We start from the raw sequence: 24836 nt of genomic DNA on the forward strand, positions 1-24836 counted from the left end.
TAAAATTTCAGCTTTAGAGAACATTTCTGTATATTTAGACTTTCGCAACAAGTATACAGTATTTTTGTGATCACAAAAATTTTTAATATATAAGACTGTAACTTTTTAAAAAGATTTTATTTGTTTATTTGAGAGATCAAGAGAGCATGAGCAGGGGTCAGGGGAAGGGGGGAAAGAGAAACAGACTCCCCACTGAGCAGGGAGCCCACCATGGGTCTCCATCCCAGGACCTTGGTCATGACCTAAGCCAAAGGCATACACTTAACCAACCAAGCCACCCAGGCGTCTCAGAAAATATTTTAACTTGTAAAAAATTACAAATGATACTGTTAGATATAACATATCAAGTATTTTCAGAATGGCACAGAAATACCACTCAGATACAATATCAGATTTCAGGAATGTACTGGATTAAAAAGATAACTGGTTAAGCCTATTCAACACAAATCCACAGTCATCTGAACTATTTGTGCAAATAGAAAACAAAACCTCTCCACAATGAGAATTTAGAACTAGCTAATGATATCAGTTTGCAGATTCCTGACGATATATTAGTTGTGAGATGACCAGTTATCTTGTATATGTGATGGATAGCAGGTAACTACAGATTTAAAACACCAAAACCAACAATGCCAATAATATACATAAAAACATAGATAACTGCAAATATTCAAATCTACAACCGGTCAGGTTGATTACAATACATGAATGAAACTACACTAACAAATCAGGAGAAAATGAACTGAATGGAAAGTGCAAAATTTTAATTATAATCCTGCAGAATTTGGTCCTCAGATCAGGGAGGAAGAAATAATAAAACTGAGGTATCCTTACTTGAGGTCACTAACTCTGCCCCAGAGTTTAACGTTCCAATTCCTAGAAGTATGAACTGGATCTTGGATATCAGAGCAAACAAATTAAAAGTGCTTGAAAATAACATCACCTTACTACATAGTGTTTAACTTTCTCAAGAGTGTTCACAACTCATTTTCTCCTAATAACAAAGTCAGAAGACAGGAAGAGAGAAGATTATTCCCCTTAACCAAAAAGAAACATGTAACTCAGAAGTAGAATCACTCTCTTGAAGTTCTAAAAATGTCAGATAATGCCTGATTACAACCCCAAACTCTTGACTCAATATATGTGGTAAACTCTAGCAAGCCACACTGTCTCTTAGACAAAGCTATTATCGGTATTTGTCATTTGGGATCCCGATTATGAACTGGTCATAAAAAACAATGGCAAAGCCAAAAATATTGTCAGACTTAACAACTGGTGAAATGAGATTCATTGCCATTATCAAGACTCTTGCCCATAGCATATTTAGCCACAAGGCTTTTACTGGCCTAATTTAAGTCTACCAGTAATGAAAGTCATTTCTAGAGATGATTCAACTCGGTTAAGTTTCCTAGGATAGAACTAGCTGCCTGCCCCTTATTTTGACACAAAAACTCAAGGACATCTGTCTGCAGTTTATTTTTCCAAAGCTCTGCACTTAAGAGCTGCATGCAGATAAATACAAAAGGACCTTATAAATAGTTCAAACAACAAAACTAAAACATTCTAAAATATTTACTATGCTGGACATGGATGGAGCTAGAGAGTATAATACTAAGCAAAGTCAGTCAGAGAAAGACAAACACCATATGATTTTACTCAATTGTGAAATTTAAGAAACAAACAAATGAGCAAAGGAAGAAAGAGAGAGAGAAAGAGAGACAAACCAAGAAAAGAGACTCTTAATTATAGAGAACTGATGGTTACCAGAGGGGAGAGGGGAGGTGGGTAGGAGGATGGGTTAAATAGGTGATGGGAATTAAAAAGGTGATGGAGATTAAAGAGTGCACTTGTCATGATGAGCACTAGGTGATACATGAAATTAATGACTCACTATATTGTACAGCTGAAACTAATATAATACTGTATGTTAACAATCCTGAAATTAAAACAAAAACTTAATTAAATTTTTTAATTAAAAATAAATTTTCCATAATGAATTTTTTAAAAGATATTTACTAGGCTAAAAAGGCTACAAATACAGCATCACAAGTTTTGCAGCTAATGTAAAATATATCTTGGCATCTTAAGATCTAGCCATACAGGACTTTTTTCAATTCTTCAAAAACCAAGATCTTTCCCACCCTGACATCCATAGATACCGTGCCTACTATCAAAACTTCCTTCCCCACTCCTGCATTCTTTGCATGCTGTTAAGTAATGCATTCTAAGTAACTCTTCTAAATAACTCTTTTAAAGTAGCTGAACTCTACAGTATTCTCTGTATAGCTGAGAGAACTCTTGTTCTTTAAAATCATAACCTGTAACTACATTTTTCTCCACTCTTTATTTTGAAAACTGCCAAATATAATCAGAAAAAAAGTAACCATCAATATACTCACCGAGATTCAGCAATTAATATTACACAATTCTCTCACTCCCATACACACACACACATTTTTTGCTGATTCATCTGAAAGTTGCATACATAATGACACTTCACCTATAAATACCAGCATGTACCCCTGAATGAATGACAAATCCCATACAGCCCCAAGACTATTATCAAACCCAGAAAATTTAACATTAATAATACTGCCTAATTTAACATTAATATTACTGCCTACAGTCCAAATACTCCATTTGACACAAAAATGTTCTTTAAAGCTTTTTTCAAAATCTAGGATCCAGTCAAAATTCACCCAAGTATTTTGTCATGTCTTTTCTCTTTCCTTTAATCTAAACTGTATCCTTGTTTCATTTTAACAGGGTATTTTTTTAAACCAACTGTCTTCTGACTTCTAAGCTGAATGGTTACATGCTACACATTCTGGATTTGTCTTATTGTTTCCTCATGATTAAAGTCAGGTTAAACAGTTTTAGCAAAAACAAGAAACTGATGATGCTGTGTGTTTACTTGTTCTGTGTGTGGGTTTGTGTGACCCCTTCAAAATCCTGCTTACCCCACAAAGGCAGAGTAAATGGCTATGTTGTTCAACAATGTATTTCTAGCATCTAAGACAATGTCCCACATAGGAAGTCCTCAATAATATTTGCTGAACAAATAAGAAAACGAATTCTCCATAGCATATAGTACCAATATTCAAGAGTGGAAACCAACAGATATTTGTTGATGTTAATTTATGTTTAACAGGTAATGCTGTTAGGATCCAAAACTGTATTATGAGAACATTTTGAAATTTAGTATAAGTCTATTTTCAGCAACAGGTAAATGCTCTTGTTTGTTTTGTTTCAAGTTTTTATTTAAATTTTAGTTAGTTAACATAACAGTATATTAGTTTCTAGAATTTAGTGATTAATCACGTACAAGTAACACCCAGTGCTCATCACAGCAAGTGCCCCATCTTCCTTCCCTCCAGCAACCCTCAGTTTGTTCTCTATAGCTAAGAATCTGTTTTATGGTTCACCTCTCTCATTTTTTTTTCTCCAATGTTCATCTGTTTTGTTTCCTAAACTCCTCATATGAGTGAAATCATGTGGTATTTGTCTTTCACTGACTGACTTATTTTGCTTAACAAAATACACTCCAGCTCCATTCACATCATTGCATATGGCAAGATTTCATTCTTTCTTATGGCTAAGTAATATTCCATTGTCTGTGTGTGTGTACAAACACATACAACACCACCTCTTCTTTATCCATTCATCAGGTGATGGACATTTGGGCTCTTTCCATGATTTGGCTATTACTGATGCTACTATAAACATCAGGGTCCATGTGTCCCTTCAAATCAGTGTTTTTGTATCCTCTGAGTAAATACCTAGTAGTGCACTTGCTGGATCTTCAAGTAGTTCTATTTTTAGCTTTTTGAGGAACCTCCATACTGTTCCAGAGTGGCTGCATCAGTTTACATTCCTACCAGGAGTATAAAAGGGTTCCCCCTTTCTCTCCACTCTTGCCAATATCTGTTGTTTCCTACAGTGTTAATTTTAGCCATTCTGACAGGAGTGAGGTGGTATTTCATTGTAGTTTTGATTTGTATTTCCCAGATGATGAATGATGTTGAGCATCTTTTCACGTGTCTGTAAGCCATCCATAGTCCTTCTTTGGAAAAATGTCTATTCATGTCTCCTGCCCATTTCTTAACTGGATTATTTGTTTTTTAGGTATTGAGTTCGGTAAGTTCTCTATAGATTTTTGAATACTGACCCTTCATTAGATATATCATTTGCAAATATCTTGTTCCATTCCAAAGGTTGCCCTTTAATTTTGCTGACCGTTTTCCAGTAGGTAAGTGCTCTTAACCAGAGGTGCATAAAATGCTATCTACCTACTAATGGAGAATTTGTGCAGATTGCTATCAAAAAGTCCTCAGAAAGTCAACAGAGGGGTTCAAGCACATAAAAGATTAATGTTGAGGACAGGAGGGAATGACACTCTCTTCTCAATGAAAATTGGTTTATTTAGTTCCTATATGTTTAGAGCACCTTGGTATTAGAAAACTAATTCTAAAGGGAAAAAAAGAAACAAAAATCTCTCTCAGGAATAGTTAAGTGGTACATGTGCTGGCCACTCAGAGATCTGAAAGTTCAAAATTATTAAGATCTGGTCTCCTGGCCTCTGGGAACTTGAAATCAGGAGAAAGTTGACACATATTTTTCAAAAAGCTTAGGGGCTATACTGAGACATACATGCGAAGTTATTAATGCACAACAAAAATTATTTTCTTTTAAAAAATCACTTTTGTTACGTACAAACCTTCAAGAACAGGAACATGGTAGAAGGTCTATTGGTCATGCAACTTCTTCACTCAAAGGCAGAGGTTTATTTCAGAGAAAACAGAGCTACAAACATGAAATTCCTCAACTTATCCTTCCCCTAAACCTATCCAAAAGAGCACTTACCTAATTCACTTCTGTGAAGAAGACATACCTCTTTTCTTCATTATTAGAGAGTAATCTCACTTTATCAATTACCTGCTTTATTTTAAATCTTAATTTTGCATGATGTAAATATGCCATAACCAAAGTCAAATTAAAAACAAAAACAGTTCTTACAAATTATTCCTACAATTTTCTCCTTATTTCACCAATAAAATTTTAAAAATACATTCCACTTAACCATTACAAATTGACTGTCCTGATTACTTTTAACAATTACATCAAAGACCTCCAAATGACCAAATACCAGACAATGCTCTAATTTCAGTTCTCACCATACTCCATCTTTGTGTAATAACTGATGGTCATGACCTTTTTCTTTAAATTCATTTTCTCTGGTTCCTGAGAATTTTATCACCTATAAAGTGACTCTTCTGCCTCCCTTCTGATGTCTCCATACTGACTCTTCCTCCCCTGCCAACCCTTTAACATTGGGAGTGGTCTTCCCTTCTTTTGTCCTACATGTTCTGCTTGTCTTAATGTTCTCCTAATGCCTCACTTAATTTTTTTAAAAAGACATTATTTATTTGGGGGGGCGGGGAGAGCATGTGAGACAGACCATGAGCAGGGAAGAGGGAGAAGCAGACTCCCCAATGAGCAGGGAGCCTATTCAGGACTCAATCCTAGGACGCTACCTTACTTCACTTAATTTTTATCTGTTAACAACTTCTACATCTCCAGCCCCATCCTGTCTCACAAGCTTCAGACTCTTACTGCCAATTTCCCACTAGACATCTCAACCTGGATTCCCCAAGAACCTTTACCTTAACAAAACTGACATCTTCTTCAAATTCCTCCTCTTTCTCCAGTTAATGCCTCTACTAAGTTAATGCCATTATTGTCTCATGAGTTCTTAATCTAAAAACTATTATTTGATTCTTCCCTCTTCCTGACCCTCCAAATATTCACCAAGTCCTAAGTATTCCTTAAAGATCACCTCTCAAAAATCCCTACAACCACTACCTTATTTCAGGATTTCAGGTCATTATCAGCTCAGCTCTTGCCTGCACTACTACCATATACTTCCCTAACTGATCTTTCTGCTACCAACCCATGCACTTTCAGTCTGCAGTATAGAAAACCTGCTTTAATCACTCGTTCACCTAAACAGCTCCAACTGTTGGTCCTACTGCCCAGATAAGTCATTAACTAAAGGACAATTTTCACATTTTAACTCTATGAAATGTAGATCTGTGTTATAACTGGTGAAATAGTCACCAACTAGCCAGGCAGTATGAGTAAAGTACTCCTCATTGCCAATACATACGAATACACTAAGAGCATCAGCATCAAAACATAGAGAAATGGTGTTCACAGCCAATGGGGAGGAAATACTAAAGAAAATACTGAGGCATCCTTTATCCATACAGACACCAAATGGTTTTGGGGTGCGGTACACAGTAAATCAGACATGTTCAGCTGGTTTCCCAAACTGAGAATCAAGAATAGACCTGTTTGAGTTAAAGAAAAATCTGCAGTATAGCCCAGCACCAATTTTTATATAATTACTTCAATTCTCATATAGATTTGCTTAAGAAATACTGTTACCAATACTCAAGACGAAACCAAATTGACACTGTGAGGAAGCTGTGCTACAAAATTGAAAAAATGATTCAGAATCCACACACACCATAAACCCTACTAGAATAAACCAGATCAACAAAGTTGCAGAATACAAGATTAATATGCAACAATCAAATGCATTTCTACATGCTACCAATGCATAATCTGAATGAAATTAAGGAAAAAGTTTCATTTGCAATAGCACCAAAAAAGAACAAAATACTTAGGAATAAATCTGACAACAAAAAAATGTAAGGCTTGGGGCTCCTGGGATCAAGCTCCATATCGGGCTCTCTGCTCAGCGGAGAGCCTGCTTCCCCCACCCCACCTCTCTGCCTGCCTCTCCGCATACTTGTAATCTCTGTCTGTAAATAAATAATAATTAAAAAAAAAAAAGTAAGGCTTGTACAATGAAAACTACACAACAAAGAAAGCAATTAAATAAAACCTACATAATTGGAAAGAAATTATCCCATGTTTCTGGATGTTAACATTCTTAAGATGGCAATTATTTCCCAAGTCCATCTACAGATTCATTACAATATCTACCAAAACCCCAGCTGCACCTGTTCTGCAAAAATTGACAGACTGCTCCTAATATTCATATAGAAGAACAAGAAACCCAGAATACCCAAATAATACTGAAAAAGAAGAAAACCAAAGGACTCGTACGTCCCCATTTTAAAAGTTAATACAAAGTAACAGTAATCAAGACATTATTATGCAAGCATAAGGACACATAAGTGGAATAAAATTCATAATCTGAAAACAAATCCTTACATTTATGTAAGGTCTTTGAAAAGACTGTCAAAACAGTACAATGGGAAAGAAGAGTCTTTTTAACAAATGGTTCAGGGAAATTGGCATTTGCACCTAAAAAAAAAAAAAAGGAAGCTGGACACCTACTTCACACCACATACAAAAATTAACTCCAGGGGCGCCTGGGTGGCTCAGTGGGTTAAAGCCTCTGCCTTCGGCTCAGGTCATGGTGTCAGGGTCCTGGGATGGAGACCCACATCATGCTCTCTGCTCAGCAGGGAGACTGCTTCATCCTCTCTCCCTGCCTGCCTCTAGGCCTGCCTGAAATCTCTGTCTATAAAATAAATATTTTTTTAAAAATTAACTAAAAATGGGGCAAAGATTAAATTTAAGAGCTAAAATTATATAATTCTTTTTTAAAATATTTTATTTATTTGAGAGACAGAGTGAGCGAGAGAGCGCACAAATTGGAGGGAGAGGCAGAGAAGAGAGGGAAAAGCAGGCTCCCCACTAAGCAGGGAGCCCAATGCAGGGCTCAATGACCCCAGCCGTAGGCAGACACTCAACCAACTGAGCCACCCAGGCACCCCTAAAATTACGTAATTCTTGGAAAAAAACATAGGAGTAAATCTGTGTTACCCTGTGTTAGGCAACATTTTCTTAGATATAACATCAAAAGCGTAAGCCCCACATCCGCATCCAGCTCCCTGCTCAGCAGGGAGCCTGCCTCTCCTTCCCCCTCTGCTTGGTGCTCCCCAGGCTTTTGCTCTCTGTCAAATAAATAAATAAAACCTTTAAAAAAAAAAAAAAAGCAAAGCATAACAAAAAAAAAGGACAAATTAGACTTCATCAAAATTAAAGCCTTCTGTGCATCACAAGACATCATCAAATGAAAGAACTTGAAGAACAGGAGAAAAAAGTTGCAAACCACACATCTGATAAGGGACTTCTATCCAAACCACATAAACAATGCTTACAACTCAACAATGAAAACATAAATAATCCAATTTTTTAAATGGGCAAAGCACCTAAATAGACCATTCTCCAAAGGTATAAAAAAGGCCAATAACTACATGGAAAAGGTGCTCAACATCACTAGTCATCAGGATAATGCAAACCAAATCCACAATGAGATACAACTGCACACCCACTAGAATGCTTATAACCAAAAGACAGACAAGTACTGGTAAGGATGTAGAGAAACTAGAACCCTCAGAGCTGCTGGTGAGACTGCAAAAAGGTGTAGGCTCTTTGGAAAACAGTTTGGCAGTTTTTGAAATGTTAAATACAGAGGTGTCACCTGACCCAGCAGTTCCACTCCTAGATATGTACCCAAGAGAAATGAACCACATATCCACACAAATCCAGTAATGAACATTCGCTGCAAATAAAAAAGTATTAACTGCAAAAAGTGGAAACAACCAATGCCCAACAACTAATAAATAGATTAACAAAATGAAATATATATCCATACAAAGAAACATATTTTGGCCTTAAAAAGGAATGATACATGCTATAACATGGATGTATCTGAAAACATTATGCTAGGTGAAAGAAGCCAGACACAAAAGGCCACATATTATATGGTTCCATTTACATGAAATGTCCAGGATAGGCAAAATATAAACACAGAAGATTGGTTAGAGGTTGCCAGGGGTAGTGGGAGGGAATAATGGAAAAGTGACTGCTAATGGTTAGATTTTCATTTTGGGCTGATGAAAATGTCCTGAAATTAGATAATGGTGATGGTTGCACAACCCTGTGAATATACTAAAAAAAAAAAAAAAAAAATCAGTAAATTTTACCTTAAAAGGGCACAAACAAGTGAGCTATATAAATGATAGATTAATTACCTCAATAAAGTCATTGACAAAGTATACAGTTAATGTATGTAAATTTTACCTTAAAAAGCTTTTTAAAATAACAAAAACAACGGAGAGGAGTGGTGAGTGCATAGAGATACAGATGAAACAAGCATGGATACAAAAAAGTTTATACTATTCTGTTCCCTTAGTACATGACTTCTAAATTTTCCTTAATAAAAAGTTTAACTGATATATTAAAAAAAACAAGTAATTGTTTAAAAATAACAATGTAGGGGCGCCTTGGTGGCTCAGTGGGTTAAGCCTCTGCCTTCGGCTCAGGTCATGATCTCAGGGTCCTGGGACTGAGCCCCGCATTGGGCTCTCTACTCGGCAAGGAGCCTGCTTCCCCCTCTCTCTCTGCCTGCCTCTTTGCCTACTTGTGATCTCTGTCAAATAAACAAATAAAATCTTTAAAAAAAAAATGTAAACTAACTTTCTTAACATCGATCTTTGCTGTTGTTTGACAAAGGAAACAGAATCATATATTAAAAGATCAGAGAAGGGGCACCTGGATGGCTCAGTCATTTAAGCCTCTGACTTGGCTCAGGTCATTATCAGGGTCCTGGTAGGGAGCCCTGAGCTGGGCTCTGTGCTCAGTGGAGAGTCTGCTTCTTCCTCTCCCTCTGTCACATCTCCCCCCACATCCCCCCATCACATCTTCCCTCCACCATGCTCACTTGCAAGTAAATAAATAAAATCTTTAAAAAAATTAAAAAAAGATCAGAGAAGTTGCTACCTTCTTCATTCTTTTGTAGAGATATGACAGAAAACTAGGTGTGAGGCACAAATGAAGAATACTTTACCTTAAAAATGTACAAAAAGAATTTCAATTCTTAGTTCCAAGATAGTTCCTTACCCTTGGGTTCCTGTGGTTTCCATGATTATTAGATGTGACAATTTTTTTTTTTTAATTTGACAAAGGGAGAAAGATCACCAAGTACACAGAGAGGCTGGCGGGGGTGGGGGGGTGGGGTCGATCCCAGGTCCCTGAGATCATGAACTGAGCCAAAGGCAGAGGAGTAACCTACTAAGCCAACCAGGCACCCCTAGATGTGACAATTCTTAATAAATAAATGCAGTAACCCAATACTATGCTGTCTAATACAGCAGCCACTAGCTACATATGGCCATTTAAAATTTAGTTCTAATTAGTTGAATTATAAATCTAGTTCTCAGTCACACCAGCTATATGTCTAGTATTCAACATCCACATGCGGCTTTGGCTACCACAGTGGATAGATGAGATACAGTACACTGCCATCAGTGCAGAAAATTCTATTGAAAAGCACTACACCAATACATAAAAAATACCCACACAGAAATTTATACATTTTTTTTAAGATTTTATTTATTTATTTGACAGATCACAAGTAGGAAGAGAGGCAGGGAGAGAGAGAGGAGAAAACAGGCTCCCCACTGAGCAGAGAGCCTGATGCAGGGCTCGATTCCAGGACCCTGAGATCATGACCTGAACTGAAGGCAGAGGCTTTAACTTGAGCCACCCAGGTGCCCCAGAAATTTATACATTCTAATTTAGGGTTGTTATACTGCATTTTAATGCAATAAACCCTGAAAAACAAGGAAAACAAAGCATAAAAATATCAACCAAAGAATACTATTCATGAAGTCCAGACTAATTAAAACAGTTCAATTTTACTTCCAGAACCACCCAGCTACAGATATTGGCTATGACAACAACTCAGGTGCATATTTCCCTATCTGTTAAAATAGATTATTACTATATCACCAGTTTCCTAAAGCCAGATATAAAGATTATGCTGAAATAAGAATAAAGCAAATTACCCTTTCAGTCAAGGATCTAATGAAAGGTGTATTTATAAATCAACAACATCAAAAAATTTATGACCCACACCAAAATACACAGAATAAAATCGCTTTCCAAACTGAGCTTTGCAGCAACCAGCATAATTAAAAACATCACTAAATATATTTTGTTTCATCCAGAAAAAAGTTTAACTGGATGACTTCTACACTTCTAGTTCTAAAATTGTGTATTTCATCCTGATAGGTAGGTACAGATTTCCGTTAATGCCATTAACATGAATATGCAGCATCAGGAAACAGGTGCACTCTTAATTCAAATATTTTAGAATATTTTTAGCACTTAAAAAAATACCTGAAGGTGAGCAAACTTAAAATGTGAATTCGAATATGCTTTTATATTTAGGAACCTAAAAAAACAAAAACCATTTCACCTTGTATTCCCTATCAAGCTATAACTGCAAATGTCTGGAGTGTCAATAACATTCTAAATATCAAGAATGAAATGTTCTATATTAAGAAATTTAAAATCAACTCCTTCCCTGCCAAAATTACTGGGCACCTAAAGCTGTGAGTCAAAATGGCTCCATGTAAAGCATTTTCAAGCCTTTGAAAAGGTCACTTAAAAATATAAGTACATTTTACTTTACCCTTATAAAATACTTTCAGATTCAGTCTTTGCAATCTACTGCCCAAAACAAAACAACACAAAAAAGGAATTCTCAAGAGAAAATGAAAACATGGAAATTGAAACCAGCGTGTAAGCAACCTATACAGAAGGGTCGCATGGAATCAATGCTGCAGGAGAAAGTTACTATCGCAGCATCTGAAGTCAAATTAATTCAGGCACTATTTACATATTTCTAGTTCTGTACTGACCTCATACGGTATTTTCTGACGTTATACACAGACAGGCCTAGCTAGGTCTGCATATTTTTATTTGTAAATGGGTCTAACTTTAACGTAAGTTAAATGTTTTAAAGAATAGAATAACATTCCATATCCCTTTTCCATTGTTCACTAACCCTCACTGTTCGTCAGATCACCCCGATAAATCCATCTGTTCCCTCCAGTTGCTTCCAAAAAAAGAAAAAAAAAAAATCTAGCAACCAAAGACACCAGATTGTAAAACACACACTCAGAGTTAAGAGTTCTGGCACTACCAAAATATGTTAAGAAATCTTGGCAAATCAGTTAAAATCCCTTGAACCGTAATTACCTCAGTTGTAAAAATGAATAATACATATCTACATCCGAGGAGGGATGAGTTAGATTTCATTGTCCGCTCCAAATACTAGGTGTCTCTCTGCCACCTCACATTTTCCCTCCCCTTTCACCCCTTTAAAGCTTTCAGGGTTTGCTTCCAGGCTCAACTTAGTATTTCCCCTACCCAAGTACTCCATCCTGCCCTTCTACTCAGCCCCTTACTCCAATTCCATACAATTCCACCACCCTCGGGTTCCAAGCTGCTACTTCCCTTTGCGCCCCCTAAGGTCCCAGGCAGCACCTTCATTCAGCTCCCCACGTCTCCCTCAGTCCGCATTTCCTAACGGCTCCTCCCCTCGGTTCCCCACCCCCTCATCACCAGGTTCATCCTGCCCCTCCAACCGTCTCCCGCCCCCAGGTTCCTTCCTGCCCCTCCAAACACAGCTTCCCCGTCTCAACGTTTCATCTTGGTCCTCCAACCGACTTCCCCAATGCCTTGCTCGCTCCCTATTTTATCCAACACCTAAATGACCACACCATTCTATCCATCCTTTTCAACATATACATAAATGCAAGGGACCCACATACACACACTGGAGATCCCACCCCCACTTCGATCCTCCATCTTTCCCTTTTATACTTGCTTCCTTTCTTCCTTCTCCCCCCCACCCCCACCTCCTCCGGAAGAGCGTGGTTCCCAGGCCAAGGTCTCTCACCTCATTCGGTCACTTCAGTGGTGCCAACCGCTTCATACAGGAAAAAACAACCAATCACGTCCCCTTGGGCGCTTCCCCTGCGAGTCCAAGCACTTACTGGGCACCCGCCCCACCGGGCACCCCGCACATGCACACGCGCAAACCGAGGTCCTGGGGACGAGGGTTGAGAGCAGAGTGAGCCTTCTTACACCGGCCTCAAACACAGCCCACTTCTTTACAGCCCTTCGCCATTTTGGTTTCCCGCGGACCGCCGGTGCATTCTGGGTGCGCGGAGCGACTCTGGTGCCGAATGGCAGCTCTCCAGGGCAGCGAGTGGGCGGGGACTGTGCAGCAAGCGCGGAAGAACACGGCGCTCTGCGTCCCTGGCCGAAGCTGAACAAAGAAGGACTCTTTCACGTAGCGGTGGGAGTAAGTCCTTCCGCCGCCGGCGCTAACACAATAGTGATCGCTGCGTTCCTGTCCGTATGCTGTGTTACTGCTGTTTCTCTTGTAAAGGAAAGTGTCGTGTCCAGTCTGCGTTGTGCATTTTTTATTTCCGGAAAAATGCAGCAGTGCGCTCTATATCTGGTCTTGCCGACTTACTTTCATTATCTTAGATAAAACACGTTTCTTCTGTCTTTACCTGGAGGCCTGCTGTTCGAATTTCCTTCACCGAGGAGACCCTGGATGTCAGAATTAAATTTTGCTCTGCAATTATAGTCCAGTCCCAAATTCCTTATCAGGAGCGCCTTGCGTAGAAGATTTTCGGAATTTTTTTTTCCTTGACGGTGAAAGTTTTTCTGTGTACCTGCTTTGCAATCATTCCTAATTGTGATGAAATCTGAGAATAATACCTTGCAAAGTGATTTATTTTAGGAATACAAAACTTTTCTCATATTAGGGCAAACCCTTAGCCTGCCAATATTCTGCTGCCGACCGGAAGTCCATGTGACAAACTGGAAAGGCATGCTTAGTTATACAACCCAACTCCTCCTAGTAGCCACCTGGGGTACCTTTGTTCATAATTTTGTCAAAATATATATTTTTAATTTTAAGATTATTTTATGTTTTTGTCTCATTATATAACAGGTATAATTAATACAAGGATAAATTAATACAGGTTTCTTTTCTCTCAGAAGAAGTACATCTTGGGCCTAAACTCACTTTGCTCACATTTCAAAAACGATTCTCCCGCCCATAATCTCAGGATTTGGCAAATAAATATTTGTTCTATCCAAACCATTCAACATTTTAAATATTTTAGTCATACTTTCTACTCCTTTGCTTCTCCTAATAATTCTAATCAAATTTAAGTCTGTCTGAATACAGCGTCTGCTACCTTTCAAGTTTCACTTTCTCTGAATTCTATTATAAAGTAGTTTCTCATAAATTCCTCTTCCAAGCCCTTAACACTTTTGGTTGAGAAGAGTTTTGACTTAAAAAAAGTAGATACAGTTCACAAATGAATAAAGATATTACACAAATGGATATATTTGCTGTGCAGCAAAGCCTAATCATAGAACATAAGTTCTGGAGAACATTTGGTCTAAGTTCTCAGTGTTTCTCTCAAGGGGTCATCAAGCCACAACTTAAACATCTTCAGTAGTTCAGTTGCTCAGAGTAATTTCAATTTCATCAATCCTAGTAATTAGAAAATTCTTCCGTCTATAAATGTATAATCTGCCTTTTTTTTAATATTTTTATTTATTTATTTGACAGAGATCACAAGTAGGCAGAGAGGCAGGCAGTGAGAAAGGAAGGGAAGCAGGCTCCCCTCTGAGAAGAGATACGCACGCACCCACCCACCCCACCCCATGCAGGGCTGGATCCCAGGACCCTGGGATCATGACCTGAGCGGAAGGCAGAGGCTTTAACCCACTGAGCCACCCAGGTGCCCCTATTAATCTGCTTTCTTTTTTTTTTTAAGATTTTTTATTTATTTATTTGACAGAGAGAAATTACAAGTACACTGAGAGGCAGGCAGAGAGAGAGAGAGAGAAAAGTAAGCAGGCTCCCTGCTGAGCAGAGAGCCCGATGCGGGACTCGATCTCAGGACCCTGAGATCATGACCTGAGCAGAAGGCAGCGGCTTAACGCACTGAGCCACCCAGGCGCCCTTAATCTGCTTTCTTATGTTTCCCATTTACTGGTCTAACTTTTGGCTTCTTTAGCCACAGAAAAGTATTCTAATCCCTTATACATTACAGAAGCAATGATGCCTATTTAAAAAAAAAAAAAAGAAAGAAAAAAAAAGCTTGTCGTTTTTCTAAAGTGCATCAATTTAATTTAAGGAAACCAGGTGCTCAGGGTATTGAAGTCACTGACGGAGTCATGGTATAATGTAAAGAGTATCCATAACTGAGGGCTTAGAAATTTCAACTACGCAACATGCAATAGATTAGGACTATACATAGATGTGGGTATTATCTAGGTGTATCGGTGGGACAAGGTGAGCCTAGGATCCTCTTCTGCCATCTTCCAGACTTCTGCCAGAAGTCTTGGAGTAGGACTTCAAAAAGAAATAAGTGTCAAGTGTCTCAGAAATAAAAGCAAAGAAACTCTAGTCAGAGCAAACGGTACTCTTTACTGTTGTTATTTATTTATATCATAGTTGTTAGGACTGTTCTGGTTCTCCTCTCTTCCAGACATAGTACAATTACACTTCTTATATCCTTGAAGGTAGGCATGGCCATGTATCTCATTTTTACCAATAAAATGGGAGGAGAGGGATGTGTATCATTTCCCAGGAAAAGCTTTAAGGGACAGAGGCACATTCCCTTTCCCTCTGTTGTGGTGATAATGGAATCATGTATTAAAATAGAACATCTGTCACTTCAGGTCCCTAAATGACAACAATAAGCAGAAACTAGAGTTGTGCAACCACCAGCACAGTAAGTTTTAAAACATTTCTACCACCCAAAAAATATCTATTTTTCCCATTTGTAATCAGTCACTGTTCCTATTCCCAATCCCAGACAATGTTATGTATCTCCGCAGGTTTGTCTTTCTAGCCTTTTTATATAAATGGACTCCTACAATATATAGTCTATTGATCTGGCTTGTTTCACTCATCACAACGTTTTGAGGTCCATCACTGTTATACCACATGTCTGTAGTTCTTCCTTTTGTATTGCTGAATAGTATTCCATTGCATGAATGTAATATATTTTGCTTTATCCTTTCACCAGTTGATGCACATTTCAATTATTTCCAATTTTTGGCTATTATCAGTAATGCTGCTGTGAAACTTTGTGTACAAGTCTTTGTGTAGATGCTTGTTTTTTTTTTTTTTCTTGGATAGTCTCCTAGAAATGGAATTGTTATGTTGTATGATGTGTTTAACTTTTTGAGATAACATGTAAGCAATGCATGAGGGTTTCAACTTCTCCATATCCTCATCAATACTTGGTATTATCTGTCTTATTTAAATTGAAGGTTAAGTTATTTAACTTTCTACCATGACCTAACTGTACTATCTTCAACCTAGCAAAACCATTCCCAGTCAAATGTATGATTATCCTACCTCTTGGAAGATTCCTTTCAGACTCTCTCTCATCTTTTGCTAATAGAACTCAGAGTCCCCCTTCTCTCTCTCTCTCCCTCCCTCCTTTACTCCATAAATACTGAATGAATGTCATCTTGTTTTTTGGTTATGTTTCTATTTATACAAAGAATTAAAGAACTATTGTCTCCAGTGGGAGTGAACTGGTTTCTCATTGTGGTTTCAGTTTTTATTTCCCTAATAGCTAACGATATTTAGCATCTTTTCATGTGCTCATTAGCTGGCTATTCTTATATCTTTGGTAAAGCACACACTCAAATCTCTTACCCATTTTTTAACTGGACTGTTTGTCCAGTTATTATCAAGTTATAAGCTTTTTACATATCTTGGATACAAGTCCTTTACCAGATACATGATTTGCAAATATTTGTTTCCACTCCATGGCTGGTCTTTTCATTTTCTTAATGGTGTTTTTGAAGCTCAAAAGTTTTGTATTTATCAAAAGATAAGTCCAATTTATCTTTTTTTAAATGCCATAAGCTTTAGATGTTACATCTTAGAACTCTCTGTCTGACCCAAGATCACAAACATTTTCTATTGTGTTTTTTCTAGAAGTTTTATAGGTTTGCTCTTACATAGTTTATGATTCATTTGAGTTACCTTTTGTGTACACTATGAGGTATGGGTCTCTAGTAATCTTTTTTGCATATACATACTCAATTGGAGGAAATAAAATTTTATTGTAATAAGCCACTGCAACTTGAAATGGTCTGCCATCCAGCATATTTTATGTGTACCATTTATTATGAATGATACAACATAGATATGTTAATATGGAACAGAACTCAGTAATGATATTAAATCTCTACCATAATCAGAACCAAAAATTAAAAATATGAAAATTTGAGTGGAGTATTCAAACATTAAATAATTCTCAATATTTAACATTGAAAAGTCACAGGGAAATTAAAAAATACTTCATTTACAAACCTAAAACCTCCCAATTATGACCTATTACCCTCTCATGGAAAACGGCTAGAAGACCTTTAACATGGTCCATTGTGCTGAGGTAAAAATGCAAATCATCAGACAAATCAGAAAGGTCAAAGAAAGACATGCTGTGTCCTTCTAGTTGGCTTTCATAAGTCTAGAAAGGAACTAGAACTGAAAAAGGAAAAAAAAAATGATTCCATAATAACCAAAGGACTTGTTAAAAATCCCTTTTCTTTTTTATCCAAAGCTTAAACATCCATATATAACAAGAACAACTGCTTTTTAAACAGCTATTTGTTGTAAAAAGTGTCTATAGTTGACCCTTAAACAACACAAGAGTGAGTGACACCGACCCCACCCCCACCCGGCAGAGTTGAAAATCCATTGTATAACTTTCAGTCCTAAAACACTTAACTACTGTGCTAACTTTGGCAGCACATATACCAAACACTTAACAACTAACTGCTTACTGCTGACTGGAAACCTTACCAATAACAGAAACAGTTGATCAACACATATTTTATATGTTATGTGTAGTGTATACTATGTTGTTACAACAAAGTAAGCTAAAGAAAATAAAATGTTACTAAGGAAATCATTTGAAGGGGGGGTGGTGTCTGGGTGGTTCAGTTGGTTAAGTGTCTGTCTTTGACTCAGGTCATGATCCTGGGGTCCCGGGATCAAGCCCTGCATCCAGTTCCCTGCTCGGCAGGAAGCCTGCTTCTCCTTCTCCCTCTGCCTGCCTCTCTGCCTACTTGTGCTCTCTCTTTATCTCTCTGTCAAATAAGTAAATAAAATCGTTTTTAAAAAGAAGAGAAAGAGGGGCGCCTGGGTGGCTCAGTTGGTTGGACGACTGCCTTCAGCTGAGGTCATGATCCTGGAGTCCCGGGGTCGAGTCCCACATCAGGCTCCCAGCTCCATGGGGAGTCTGCTTCTCCCTCTGACCTTCTCCTCACCCATGCTCTCTCTCATTGTCCCTCTCTCAAATAAATAAATAAAATCTTTAAAAAAGAGAGAGAGAAAGAAAGAATAAATAAGTCATTAGAGACATCAGGGTGGCTCAGTCACTTAAGCTTCTGCCTTTGGCTCAGGTCATAATCTCCACGTCCTGGGATAGAACCCCGTGTGGCCCTTCCAGCTCATCAGAGAGACTGCTTTTCTCTCTCTTCCTCTGTCCCTCCCCAATTGTTCTCTCTCTATTTCTCTCAAGTAAACAAATAAAATCTTTTAAAAAAAAATGGTAAGAGATGGGACACCTGGGTGGCTCAGTAGGTTAAGCATCCAACTCTTGGTCTCGACTCAGGTCATGACCTCACGGTCATGAGATCTAGGCTCAGTGGAGAGTCTTCTCAAATTCCTCTCCCTCTCCCTCTCCTTCTGTCCCTACCCTCACTGCCCATTTTTTTTTTCTCTCTCTCTCTCAGTAAATAAAAAAGAAAAAGAGAATCCTAAGACACATACATTTAAAGTACTTTGTTGTATTTATTTTAAAAATCTGCATGTAAGTGTTTCTGTATAGTCCAAACCTGTGTGTTCAAGGGTCAAATATATAGAAAATTTAGATCCCTCATATAATACACCTTAAAATACAGTATGCCATTATCAATTTATTGACTGTCATTTCCAAATTCACTCATTTATTGCTTTGTGAAAATGGATATGGGCCCTTTAAATATTTTTCCTTCAGCGGCTGGCAGACCATTAAGCATTGTCAGAGAAGAGTGCTGAAGAGACCATGCGTTAGAGCAGTTTCCCCTTCTGGTTCTAAAGTGCACTCCCGGGGTACCTGAGTGGCTCAGTCAGTTAAGCGTCTGCCTTTGTTCAGCTCAGGTCATGAATCCAGGGTCCTGGGATCGAGTCCCACATCGGGCTCCCTGCTCAGTGAAGAGCATACTTCTCCCTCTCCATCTGCTCCTCCCTGCCCTACTCGTGCTCTCTCTCTCAAATAAATAAACAAAAATCTTAAAAAAATTAATAACGTGCACTTTCAGCAGGCAGTGTGCACAGCTTCCCCAGAGCTGGGATCCTGTAGTACATGCACCTTCCCCAGGCTTGTCAAATCATCTTTGCTCTACCCCAGCCCCAGAAGAATTTGGATGTGCTGCCAGCAGGTGATATTTGTGCTGTCTTGGCAGTCAGAAATTTCAGGTGAGTGATTGAAAAGTGTGTGTACAGTCAAAACAAATTACCCAAGAGTCAAAAGAGCTAGGTTCCAATTCCCACTTCCACATCCCTACTTATTACACCAGCTTTGGAAGATTAAAATTTGAGAGAGGGGAGATGAGGGAGAAAGACAGAGAGAGAGAGAATTATATCCAATAGTAAGAAAGATAAGCTATCTTGTCTATCTTTACACTGCCATTTTGCTGAGCATTCAGAGACATGGACAAGGTAAGAGAGACAACATGAAATGAGAGACAGGGAAACAGAAGTAGGAATCCCAGGGGACTGAAGACCTCCGTTGCCAGTCAACCTTTGTCACTTTATTAGCTGAGTGATCTTAGGCAATCACTAAACTTTCCCAGTCTGACTTTTTTGGTGGGCTCAATGGAGGGGGGGGGGGGCGTTAAGAATATCAACATTAAATCTTTATCAAACAGAATAAATGAAATAGTATGTGTAAAGTGATTTTTTCCCTTATAGCAATTATTACATGTTTGACTCCTCTGGTTCAACTTCAAGTTCTTTGAGGGTTGGATGACACCATTCCTCTTTATTTCCCTGTTCCTGGAAACACCTGGACCACAGAGTAACCCTAACAATACATAAATTTTAATGGACATTTATAACAATAAATAATTTATAATACTAAATAAATGGACATTTATTGAATAATGTTAAATATGTTCTTCTTAATGTGGAGAACTACTCTGTATACGGTCAGGACCAGATACAAGAAGCAATAATACATATCCACAAAGTAGATTGGAAGGCTTAAGGGTCTAGAGATAATGATATTAAAAAGCAATTAAGGTACAACATAAATCTATAAAAAAAAGTGAGAAAGTGTGATATAACCTAAGAATGAGAACAAACTTAGTGGAACCTAACATGAAGAATATAAATAAGGATAGAAAGATGGATGGGTCTTATTGTGAGAGACTCCATATGACAAGTGATATACTCGTTAAGACTTTTTTGATTTGCAAAGGTTATGTCCGCCACCTGAACAAGCTTTGGAAGGGCAGAACCCCTTGCCTTGGTCTCGCCTGGAAACAGAAACTAGAAAGGTATCGGGATCTTCCATCTCAATCTCTCTCAGTCTCTCCCTTTCCCCACGTCTCCCTCTTCTGTTTCTACTTTCTTCTTCCTCTCCCACTCTACCTCTCCTGTTTTTACTCCTCTTGGAATGGTGTTTTCATTTTCTTCCTCTGCAGATGGTCTTCTCTTTTTAGTAGGAAAAAGGCTCTCAGCAAAGCTACATATTACTATAGTAACCGGTTAAGAAAAGGAAATTCTCTCCCTCTACCTCTTTTCCCCATTCCTAATCCCCACCTTTAGAGTTCTAGGAAGGAAGGAAGGTAGGAAGGAAGGAAAGGAGATGAGAGGAGAGGGGAGGCGATGTGAGAAGTGGGGAGGGGATGTGAAGAAAGGGAAGAGGAGAGGAGAGGGAAAGGGTTGGAAGAGGGGAGGGGAGGGAAACGGGGAGGGTAGGAAAGGAGAGCCCATGAAAGCATTTCAATAGGCTAGGCTTGGATCACATGCCAAACCTGTACCAGATGTTACAGATAAAAAGATGAGCTATTATGTTCAGCAAAAATTAGATCAGCTCCCATCCCTGCAGCCAAAGAAGTGAAGTTTTCTATCAGCAGCTACCACAAGAAGCACATATTTGGAGTGGAAGAAACGGTGTTTCCCCCAAAAAGGGGGTTGCTACGCTGGGCTGCCACTTTAAATCTAATATTATGCAATGAATTTGTACTACCATTGATAACAACAGTGATAATAATGTTAATAATAATATTTACTGAATGTTTGGCCTTTGCCAAGATGTATGAAAAGTACTTTACAAATGTTATTTAATTTAATTTTCCCAACTACCCTAAGAAAAAGCTATTAATTCCTATTTTACAGATAAAGCAACAAAGACACAGAAAGGATAAAAAGAAATTATCCAAAGTCACACACAGTAAGTGCAGATTTAAATCCAGTTTTGTTTTACTTTGGAACCACTCTTTAACCGCTATCCTATAGAGAAACAGAAGAACCATCAGAGGCTTTAAGATAAATCTATCCTTCAGAAATCTCTCTCTAATGTGGTGTGGAAATTGGATTCAAGATGGAAAGTACTGTAAATAAAGAGGTCACTGCAACTGTCCAGTTGAGTAATGGGCAAATGCCTGGATAGAAAAAAGAAGGCACTCCCAAGACAGAAGAAGATACTAACAAAACTTGGCAATTATTGGAAGACATATGTGAAAGAATGAATTGATTTAAGAATATTTCTGAGAATAAAAAAAGAAAATTTCTGAGGTTTGTGGCTTGAGTGAAATGGAAGATGATGACTGTGTTTCTTTGTTTCTTCTTCCCTCTCAGTCCTTTTTTCCCCTACTTCATCTTAACATAAAGTGGCAGATGTTGAAGTTAACCAAGACAAATAATAAAATATTGAAACAATTTAAAGAAAAAACTAATGAAATAAGTTCTGAAGAAGTTGAATTTAAGTTGTCCATGGAATATTAAAACAAGTATGTCCAGTGGACAGCTGGAAATGCATTTGGAGTTCAAAAAAGGAGGGGGCTGGTATAAGATGGAAAACTACACACCTAATCAACCCTTAGTACTCCAATCCAATCTGCTTCATTAGCATTCTTCCCTGACTCTTCTATGCCAGGAATAAGAGGTTGGCACAATTAGTAATTATAATTAAAGCAGAATAAAATCTTAAGTAATAAAATTTAATTTTACAAAATTTGTGTATTAAACTGGAATACCTGCAGGATGGCTGATAGGAAGACAAAAATGAACAGTGCTTATGGATTTTGTTTTATCATTGTCATCAGTTAATAAATGCAGAGTTGGGCTACCTGGCTGGCTTAGTCAGTAGAGTGTGTGGCTCTTGATCTTAGGGTTGTAAGTTTGAGCCCCATATTGAGTGTAGAGATTACTAAAAGACAAAATCTTTACAATGATAATAATAATAATACATGTTTAGTTTATGGTTATCTCTAAGTGGTAAGATTCTTTTTCTTCTTTGTGCTTGTCCCTATTTCCTAATTTCCCTGCTCCTCTAATAATTAAAATGTTATTTAAAACTCATACAGGGGGGCACCTGGGTGGCTCAGGGGGTTAAGCCTCTGCCTTCGGCTCAGGTCATGATCTCAGGGTCCTGGGATTGGGCCTGCATGGGGCTCTCTGCTCAGCAGGAATCCTGCTTCCTCCTCTCTCTCTGCCTTCCTCTCTGCCTACTTGTGACCTCTCTTTCTCTCTCTAATAAAAATAAATTTAAAAAAAAGAAAGAAAAAATAAAAAATATTAAATAAAAAAAAATAAAACTCATACAGGGCAGCAATATAGACTTTTGGTTATATAACCCATGAGAAAATTTAGATGCTGCCGGAGGCTTTTGAAAGCTCCAAGGCTGTCAAAACCTGGGCTCCTTGGGGAGCTCTCCAGGGTACTGGACTGCTTCTCCTGAAATTCTGGCCAGTGAAACAGATCTTTGTGTTTCTCTTCTGATTTACTTGCCCTTTGTCTACACTAAATCCTGCCCTTCTGATTAACTGGCTATCTTAACTATGTCCTAACCAGCAACTTAGTTCTCTAAGTGAGTTTCCAACAGGCTTTAACTGTTAATTATATACTGATGCCTACAAAATCTATAGAGTCAGTAATTTTCTTCCCACCCAAATTCATCTGTTCCATTTCTACTACCATTAGCTCCACTAATTTGTTTAACAAATTCTGTTGAGTATAAACAGATATGGAAAATGCAAAAATATAAAACTTTCAGAAGATGACCTAGGAGAAAATCTATGTGGCTCAGGTTTGGCAATTCATTTTTAGATTCAACACTAAAACCATGTTCCATGAATTAAAAACACTGGTAAGTTGAACTTTATGAAAAATATTTGTACCTTGTGAACAACACCATTTAGATAGTGGGGAAAAAAAGCCAAGGATTGGGAAAAAATATTTGCAAAAATACATATCCAGAATTCAGTAAAGTTGCAGGATAGAAAATTAATATACAGAAATCTGTTCCCTTTTTGTATACCAATAATGAAGTAGCAGAAAGAGAAATTAAGAAAACAATCTCATTTACTATTGCACCAAAAAGAATAAAATACCTATGAATAAACTTAATCAAAGAGGTGAAAGACCTTATACTCTGAAAACTACAAAATACTAATGAATGAAAATGAAGATAACATGAACAAATGGAAAGATATATCATGTTCATGGATTAGAAAATTAATATTGTTAAAATGTCCATACTACTCAAAGCAATGTACAAATTCAATGTGATCCCTATCAAAATACCAACAGCACTTTTCACCAAACTAGAACAAATAACCCTAAAATTTGTATGGCACCATGAAAGACATCAAAAATCAAAGCAATCTGGAGAAAGAAGAACAGAACTAGAAGTATCATAATCCTGGATTTCAAGATATACTACAAAGCTATAGCAATCAAAACAGTATGGTACCAGAAAATAAAAAAAATAAAAAACAAACAAATAAACAAGACACATAGATCTATATAACAGGATAGAGATCCCAGAAACAAACCTATGCAGAGACAGTCAATTAGTCTATGACGAGGGAGGCAAAAATATACAATGCAGAAAACACAGTTTCTGGGGCGCCTGGGTAGCTCAGTGGGTTAAGCCTCTGCCTTGGGCTCAGGTCATGATCCCAGAGTCCTGGGATCGAGCCCCGCATCAGGCTCTCTGCTCAGCAGGGAGCCTGCTTCCCCCTTGCTCTCTCTGTGCTGCTCTGCCTACTTGTGATCTCTCTCTCTGTGTCAAAGAAATGAACAAAATCTTAAAAAAAAAAAAAAAACCAAACAGGAAAATTTCATTAAAAAAAAAAGAAAACACAGTTTTTTCAGTAAATAACATTGCAAAACTGGGCAGCTACATTCAAAAGAATGAAACTAGACCACTTTCTTATTTTCATACACAAAAATAAACTCAAAATGGATTAAAGACCTAAGTGTGAAACCTGAAACTATAAAATTCTTAAAAGAAGGAACGCCTGGGTGGCTCAGTTGGTTGAACGACTGCCTTCGGCTCAGGTCATGATCCCGGAGTCCCGGGATCTAGTCCCCCATCGGGCTCCCAGCTCCATAGGGAGTCTGCTTCTCCCTCTGACCTTCTCCTCGCTCATGCTCTATCTCACTGTCTCTCTCTCTCTCAAATAAATAAATAAAATCTTTTAAAAAAAGTTCCTAAAAGAAAAAGTAGTAATCTCCTGGACTTTAGTCTTAGCAACATATTTATGGGTGTGTCTGTCCAGATAAGGGAAACAAAAGAAAAAATAAACTATTGGGGTGACATCAAAATGAGACGTTTTTCCAATGGCAAGGTAACCATTCACCAAATGAAAATACAACCTACTGAATGGGA

At 37.9% G+C, this 24836-nt stretch overlaps 1 protein-coding gene across 4 annotated transcripts in view; it reads right to left on the reverse strand.

Moving 5' to 3' along the window:
- MTF2 (metal response element binding transcription factor 2) overlaps positions 1-13101 on the reverse strand; it is a 59774-nt gene extending 46673 nt beyond the window's left edge. Inside the window, exon 1 of one of the 4 annotated variants that reach the window (XR_004289900.1) lies at positions 12791-13101. Coding sequence is in view for 2 of the 4 variants with exons in the window: in XM_032361615.1 (XP_032217506.1) it covers positions 12791-12795 (5 nt within the window). In the remaining 2 variants the exon portion in view is untranslated. The remainder of the gene's footprint in view (positions 1-12790) is intronic. The other 3 variants (XM_032361615.1, XM_032361617.1, XM_032361614.1) reach the window with 3 other exon arrangements.
- Between the last annotated feature and the right edge of the window lie 11735 nt (positions 13102-24836).

The sequence above is a fragment of the Mustela erminea genome, chromosome 10, assembly GCF_009829155.1.
Source record: "Mustela erminea isolate mMusErm1 chromosome 10, mMusErm1.Pri, whole genome shotgun sequence".
NCBI classification, from domain to species: Eukaryota; Metazoa; Chordata; class Mammalia; order Carnivora; family Mustelidae; genus Mustela; species Mustela erminea.